This window comes from Helianthus annuus, chromosome 2 (genome assembly GCF_002127325.2).
Source record: "Helianthus annuus cultivar XRQ/B chromosome 2, HanXRQr2.0-SUNRISE, whole genome shotgun sequence".
NCBI lineage: Eukaryota > Viridiplantae > Streptophyta > Magnoliopsida > Asterales > Asteraceae > Helianthus > Helianthus annuus.
This window is the reverse complement of record NC_035434.2, coordinates 164,665,269-164,673,132: the sequence shown is the minus strand read 5'-3', so window position 1 is coordinate 164,673,132 and position 7,864 is coordinate 164,665,269. Positions and strand designations below refer to the sequence as shown.

At 34.4% G+C, this 7,864-nt stretch overlaps 1 protein-coding gene and 1 long non-coding RNA gene across 5 annotated transcripts; both read right to left on the bottom strand.

Annotated features, from left to right (window-relative positions):
- Positions 1-481: 481 nt before the first annotated feature.
- LOC110899692 (receptor-like protein EIX1) lies at positions 482-1,984 on the bottom strand. Its single transcript, XM_022146584.1, has one exon. The coding sequence runs from the start codon at positions 1,982-1,984 to the stop codon at positions 482-484; it is 1,503 nt and encodes a 500-aa protein (XP_022002276.1).
- A 1,541-nt stretch (positions 1,985-3,525) lies between these two features.
- Positions 3,526-7,202, bottom strand: LOC110926848. Of its 4 annotated transcripts, none has more exons than XR_002585412.2 (7): positions 6,761-7,202; positions 6,640-6,670; positions 6,416-6,533; positions 4,701-4,986; positions 4,477-4,599; positions 4,290-4,385; positions 3,749-3,975 (listed from the first exon to the last, which is right to left on the bottom strand). It is a non-coding gene; the product is annotated as an uncharacterized LOC110926848 (long non-coding RNA). The 4 variants fall into 4 exon arrangements; XR_002585410.2 differs by having other exon boundaries at positions 4,477-4,575; XR_002585413.2 differs by lacking the exon at positions 3,749-3,975 and adding an exon at positions 3,526-3,696 and having other exon boundaries at positions 4,477-4,986.
- Positions 7,203-7,864: the final 662 nt, after the last annotated feature.

The following is a 7,864-nucleotide window of genomic DNA, read 5'->3' as shown; positions in this document are numbered from 1 at the left end:
ATCCAAATTGGCATATGACCAGAAAACTTGTTGGACCCCAACTGTAAGATGGTTACCTTGGTGCATTCCCTTAAAAACAATGGTAGTTCTCCTGAAAATTTGGTATTGGACAAATTCAACACCTCGGTATTGATCAAATACTTAATAGAAGTAGGAAGACTTCCATATAGGTTATTGTGTTGTAGATTAAGAACTTTTAGATTTTTGAAGTGCCACAAACAATCTGGAATCTGTCCCCTAAATGAGTTGTATGAGAGGTCAAGAAAGGATAAAGTGCCATCAACAATTTGACACAAAAAGGATATTCCTCCATGGAATTTGTTATTGGAAAGGTCTAACCATGACAAAGAAGAGAAAACATTCAATATAACGCCATAAAAGTTGTTGGAACTCAAATCTATTATTGTAGGTCCAGAATCAAAGTTTGACAACAAATCTGTTACTTTCCCTGTAATATTGTTGGAAGAGAGATTCAAATATTTCAATTGAGAAGGCCACATGTTCCAAAACTCCACAGGAATTGTATCTGAAATTCCGGTTTGGCAATGTGAAGAGCTGTAAGATTTTTTAGTGTTTGAGTCCATTTTGGGAAACGAGGCCCTAACTTGCAAGAGCTTAAGAAAATCTCTTCTATATTAGAGATATTTGACACGTGAGCATTCGAAGGAACTCCTTCAACTTTGTTGTTTGAAAGATTTATAGTAAGACCTTTTGTCTTTCCAATGTATTCAGATATCGTACCACTAAGAGAATTGGAAGAAACGTCTAGAATTTCAAGATTGGGCAGTAGCCACACCTTATGACTTATAGTCCCATTCAACTTATTATCACTCAGGGTTAACAATCCTAGAGATGAAAACTTCTGAATATCATCAGGCAATGATCCTGTGAATTGACTTCTTAAAGCAGATAACTCTTGTAATGTAATTGATGTGCATCCAGACAAATTGTTTAGGAAATCAGAAAGTTTGATAGGCACTATGTTGTTTTCAAAATAAAAAGCCGTCAAACTACACAGATTTCCAAGATATTTGGGAATCCCATGTAACTTGTTTCTAGAGAGATCAAGAATTTCCAGTCTATTGGTAGTTAACGGGAACAACCAATGAAACATGGATGAGTTGAGATTGTTGTTTCCGAGACCAAGGGAAACAATAGACGAAGAAGAATAGTTGGCAGATGAATTAGAATATGGATGCATGGCCATAGATAGGTCACATTCATCTAAAGATAAAAAGGATAGTTTTTGAAGACTTAGAATCACATTTACCCAGTTATCTGCTTTGCCCAAAGAAATACCATCCATTTCAAGTTCCTCCAATTGAGACATGTGATATAACCAATCTAGGTTTTCAACCGTACAATTGTTGAGGGATCTAAGTGAAAGCACTTTCAAGTTCGTGAGGTTTCGAATTTCTGGAGGAATGGTTCCATTTAAAAGAAAATTTTTGCTAAGGTCAAGATGCCTTAATTCACTCAAAGTGCCTATGGACCTAGGAATGGTTCCATAGAAAGAATTGTTGGAAAGGTCAAGATACCTTAATTTGGTTAATGAGCCAATGAACATGGGAATAGCTCCATGAAAGGAATTATGGGAAATGTCAAGACGTTCCAAGTAGCTTAAGTTAAGCAATGAAGGGCTAATCTTACCTTTAATCACCATATAATTCAAGTCAAGGCTTGTGACATGACCTGTTTGTTCATTACATGTGACTCCTTGCCATTTACAACAATCATTGGTCGCTTTCTCTTCTTTGGTTGTCCATGTAGGAAGGGGATCATTGTGGATTTGATTAATATATGCTTTGAAATAAAGAAGAGCGCGTCTCTCCTCATCGAGACACTTACCACTACTAGCCTCCCCTCCTCCTTCTACCGGTTGATGATTAAAGGAAGTGGAAGTTGTAGTTTTCAACCAACCGAACCCAACAACAAACAGAATAAATAAAACAAGATTCATGAATTTCCGGAAAGTATTCGTCATTAGTTATGTTGTATCAAAATGTGCTTGATCTTATATGATATATAAACACAAGTTCAAGAGTTCAAGATGACGAACTTTAGTAGCTTGGTGACCTCACATTGGATGTGATATCAACAAATTGTCTTGGTCAATTTGTATGTATTAGAGGAGTTCCCTATCTTATGATATATTTTGTTCTCAATAATGCAATCTAAAAATAAAAAAACGAAACATATAAAACGAAGTTTGTTGAATGGTTCAAACTTAATTTGCTACGCATAAAAGAGGTTGCTTTTCTTTTTGTTCTATGTGAATGTATGTAAACAATACTTACAAGACAAATCTTGGAATGAATGTACGTAAACAATACTGTTACGTACCTGGGCCTCCACTTAATAAGCCCAAGTCAAAGGTGCAAGAGTCCAAGAAGCCCACTGACTAATCGAAAGCATGCAGCCACATTGCAACGTTCACTTTTTATTTGAATTAGTATTTGGAATAATGCAACGTTCCTTTTTCCTTTTCAGTTGCTAGAATAAAGGAAGATTGGGTAATACCTATCTTTCATAAAAGTAGGACCTGTTAGTTGTTTCCAACGTTTACTTTTGTATTTTCCTTCTATATAAGGAGGGCTTTATTATTAATAAAAGGCATGCAGAAAAACTCTTATTTCAATATCTTCTCTATTTTCTATTCTGGCCTCTTCCTATTTTCTTGATTATTAACAACAAGCCAATCGATCCACATCAAATACTTACAAGACATATCTTGGAATAATTTTATTGTGCTAAATTAGTAGTCGAAAGACTCAAGTTTTAGCGATTTATTTTTTTGTTAGATGTACATTTCAAAGACAAACTAACCGGCCAAAATAAATCAATTAACTCATTAAAATAAGAGTAAATTGTCAATTAGTCCCTTAAGTTTGGTCTAAATTGTCATTTTAGTCTAAATAGTTTTTTTTCTCCTCTGGGTCCCTGACTTTTTCATTTTTTTGTCATTTTGATTACATTGCCTAACTCAGTCTAAAAATCTGGTTATAACCAGGGGTATTTTTGGCATAACTTTTGTGTAGTGATAACCAAGGGTAGTTTACAACATAATTTATAAACCTCATAATAATTTAATGCCAAAAATACCCCAGATTATAACCTGGTTTTTAGACTAAGTTAGGCAATGTGATCAAAATGACAAGAAAAAGGAAAAGTCAGGGACCCAGAGGAGTAAAAAAAACTGTTTGGACTAAACTGACAATTTGGACAAAAATTCGGGGACTAAAATGGCAATTTACTCTTAAAATAATTAAGATAGTAAGTTTTATAATAATACGGTATATATACACACAAAAAAACCATTACTGGACTCGCTAACCGGCCTGCGACACCCTCACTTTAGAACATCGCATGAGGCAAGAGCTCACGGTTCTAAAGCCAACCAAAGGATGGGGTTTTGATCGGTGAATTTTTGGTACCCTTTATTAGATATTAGTGGGGAACCCGCGCGTTGCAGCGGAGTCGATAATAAGGGGTGAGAATATAATTCAAATCTTAAAACGACAAAAAACCATATATAAGTTGTATATGTATATAAGTTCTATATACATTCTGGCCAAAAAAAAATGTTGTATTAAATGTAGAATGCCGAAATTGTTATAAAAAACAAGAAAGGGGTAGTCTCCTTTAGTTTAGAAGCTTTCATCTAAAATTGTTGGCTTCCAAAAAACAGCTCTGGGCCTGTTTTCAAAGACCATGAAATTAAAACGCTAATATAAATACAAAAAAGATAGGAAAAAACAGTTCAGTACAATATATTAGCTAAATGTATATGCATTGTTGACATTTTCACATACTTAAAAAATGAATATAGTGAGGTTTATGCTGCTTCTAGTTTAACTTTATATCAATGTCACTCAACGAAATAAAAACAAAAATAACAAAACTTAAAAGGAAACTTGCATGTGCTTCATCAGTTCATTACTATAAATTATAAATTTGAACCTCGGCTGAGTGTTCCTGTAAATACAAAGGAGGGATGAAGATGTATTAGATTAATTAGTTGTCACTGTCCACATAAAAGCAAGAAAAACTTGTTCCTGGCTCTCAATTGTAGAGTGACACCCAAACCAGCAACAATTAAGTTAAACCGCTTATGACTATTTCACCCTAAGATAGCCAGAGAAGATAAGCTCTTTTTTTCATCCAACACTTATAAGTGCTTATCTGCTTTGTATAAAAGCACAATGAGCAGTTAAGCTATTTAAATAACCAAATCCTAAACACAGCTAAAGGGAGCATGCTTAATGGTAACTTTGGACAAGAAAACTTACTTGGATTTCTCTAACTTTATTGGTCACTACTCCTGAATGTCTCTCCGCCCTAATGATCTCCTTTTCTGTCAGCTTGGGGTCTCTAATCCTATACATCTGAAACAAAAAAAAAAAAAAAAAAGACTTGGATGAAATAAAATCAAAGAAATGTTTATTACCATTTTTATGTTGGTAAACGGGTACTAACCTCTCACCGTAAAGACCAAGAGATGTAGCTCTTTTTAAGAAAATGATTTAGGCCTTTATGCTTTTATGTACACGTTAAATGTCTGTCAACCCATTTGACCTGTTTCCTTCAAGTTAAATCTAGCTTAACGCGATGATCATTAAAAAAATTAAAAATCACCCAGATCGACTCATGCATATTATAATGTGTTGAAATCACTACTTCTATATAAAGAAATTACTTACACAGAATTCAGAACATCATGTATATATTTTTTCGTTCTTTTGGGTCTTAGAATTAAGAGATCTAACAGCTTTGGATACCATTTCGTCAACCCGGTCAATGTTTTTTTACATACTCGGAGGTAAAGAGACTTGATCTACTCCAATATTCTTCGATGTAGCAAGAATTTCCGACACATTATTGAGTTTATTAATCGTATCTTTCGATTCGCTCACAACAAAGTCCAATGTACCCGTAGTACTATTATGAAACTTCCCTTGGCCCGTGTAGAGAATTACACATGCAAAACTGAAACACAATAAACCAACAATATAAGCAGAGCAAGGAAGGCAGAGAGAGTGCGTAAGCGGTTCTGGAATAGCCGTATGGTGTTCTTCGACAACAACAATAACAGAAACATATCGAGAGCAAGGATAAGCCGAATCCCACAAACCAGATTGCAGCAATGCTAAACAAAGGGGCAGCAGTATACAATATAGACTGCTTTAAATGTATTAATATGTATTGGAATTTGGAATTGAAACAAGAAGATAAAACAAGTCTATAACAAAGCATAATCCAGAGTTTTTTTTTTAATTAGATATATACAATATAATATTGTAAAAGTAATCATGTTTGGCACGCGCAATGCATTGGAGTTCAATGGAATTCAAACCTACATTTCTCAATATGTTTGGTTCGAACTATTTCTTAGTATGATTGGTTGAGAAATGAACAGAGTTGGAATTTATTCAAACAAATTTTATTATGTAAAGAAACTAAACATTCCTTCCAAACTGTGGAGAATTTCAACCAAAGGAATGGGATCTTCTACCACTCACCCGTGCGGCATCCAAAACCGCCGTCCCCATCCCCTCCACCGCCCTCATTCAACACCGCAACCTGACACTGTTGTTGTGCAACCTTTGACGTCCCCCACCACCACGACAGATAGATGGTGGTGACGGCTAGTGGCTCGGCTCGAAAAAAAAGCTCGAACGAGCTGAGTTTAAACAAGCTCGAGCCCAAGCTAGAGCCTAAAAAGACGCTCGTTGAGTAAACGAGCCCGAGCTTCGCTTATCGAGCTCGATCCGGCTCACGAGCCTAACGAGCCCAATGTTTATTTAATTTTTCATTAATATATTACATATATATTAAAATATTAATAGTTATTATTTTATATAAGTAATTTATGTTGAATCTAAATGATATACTATTACAAACTTTGATCAAATTATTTACGAATTCATCATTTTGACCCATTTTTGAATATTTTTTAAAACATTTTTAATATTATTTTTATCCATTTCCCATCACTCACAATTGAATACATCATGTTTAGCCCAAAACCCTTCAATTGGTCAAGTTAGGTTAAAATCCCATCAAGAACACGTATATAAATTTCTTAATATTGACTAAGATTTCATGATTATGAATTCCCACTAATTGTCATACATCAGGTTAGGTTGGGTTTTGAAAATCTTTAAATCTTGGGTTAGAAATTCACAAAACCCCCAATTTCACTCAAGAATACTAAAAAATATTTTCTCTTTTAACAAAGTAATCAAGAAGGGTGGGTTCTAATAATCCATCAACATGAATAATAAACAAATGAATGATGTCCTCAAAGCAAATGAAAAAAAAACAGTTACTACCATAATATAAATAAAAAAATACCATAATTGTGTAAATTTGAGCACTTATTATCAAACATATAGTCATGTAAAGAAAAAAATACCTTCATTTTCATATGGAGCTTAACTTGTTCGTCTGGATGCTTTAAATACTCTGCCTTGACAATAGCATTCATAAGAGTCTCCATATAGACTCCAAAAATGCCTTTGAATGTGACCCTCCTGTCGTTATACCAGGGGAACAAATTTACAAATAACAAACCCTAGACATATAATCATATGAAAAATAGGAAACACAAGAGACACAAAAGAATCAGAATTCACATACCTTGAACGATTTTAGGGTCTTGTAATCAAATCTACAAAATCCAATAAACACTCCAAACAATCAAAATCAAATTAATAGAAAAACAAAAAAACAAATCGAAGCACCTAGGGTTAGGGGTTACCTATTTCTGAATCTTCGTGGGAGGATCTCAAATCAACTGCAATCTTCGTTTTCACCTTGCAGTTCTGACATTGAACCCTAGATTTTTGAACAATCTATCCATCTCACAAGATCTGGTTGATTAAGGTAAGAAACGAAAAACAAGCCACAGGGGAGATGAGATTCATCGCCATTGATGGAAGCTTTAAGAATCGAACATTAGGTTATAGAGGAGATGGGAACTGACGAGTACCGAAAGGTCGCATTGAACCATGGCGTTTGATGTTCAAGAACGACAATGAGTTAAAAGCAGGGGTGAAATCCCTAAATTGCCACCATGGCGTCTTAAAATTATGTGCTATTTCCTAATATAATGGCTTGTATTGTGTTGTACATAATGCTATAAAATCTATACATATGGTAAAATTACTATCATGTCCATCACTTCTCCTTTTTATAGTATTATAGATTAATTATAATATAAATGCACTTATTGGTGAATTTTTGGTACCCTTTATTAAATATTAAATATTAATTATAATGTAAATGCACTGATATTAGTCTAATTTCCCTATATATTAAAAACACAACGAAATGAACAGTGATATTAAATAAATATTTCCCTATATATTAAAAACACAACGAAATGAACAGTGATATTAAATAAATATTAAAAAGAGTTTCCAATAAAAAATATAAAAATAGAAATAAATGAATGGTATCGGGTACCGGTACCGGTATTAAATTTACCAAACTGAGTATATTTTTCGTATCCGTTCGACACCGGTATTCATCGGGTTTTACCTTCAAATACCGGTGCCGTATCGGTACCGACCGTATCAAGCCGTACTGTACAAGGTATATTCGGTACCCATACCCATTTTTGAGGATTTTGGTAACGGTATTTTCGGTACCGGTTACGCCCCGCTTGCGGTATGCGCATATAAATTATATATGTGTGGGCCATCGGGGGCAAAAGTGAAAGTGCACTAACTTTAACGTTATTTTACTAATTTCGTGAAAATAACGTTAAAAGCTGAGGACGGTTAATCATGCATCATGTGGTGGCGTTGATAGCTGAAAGACAAAGGGGTACATGCACTAATCGGTCTTTGTCCCGATTGTT

Coding starts and splice junctions, on each gene's coding strand:
- LOC110899692 (XM_022146584.1), bottom strand. CDS start 1,984: ATGACGAATACTTTCCGGAAATTCATGAATCTTGTTTTATTTATTCTG.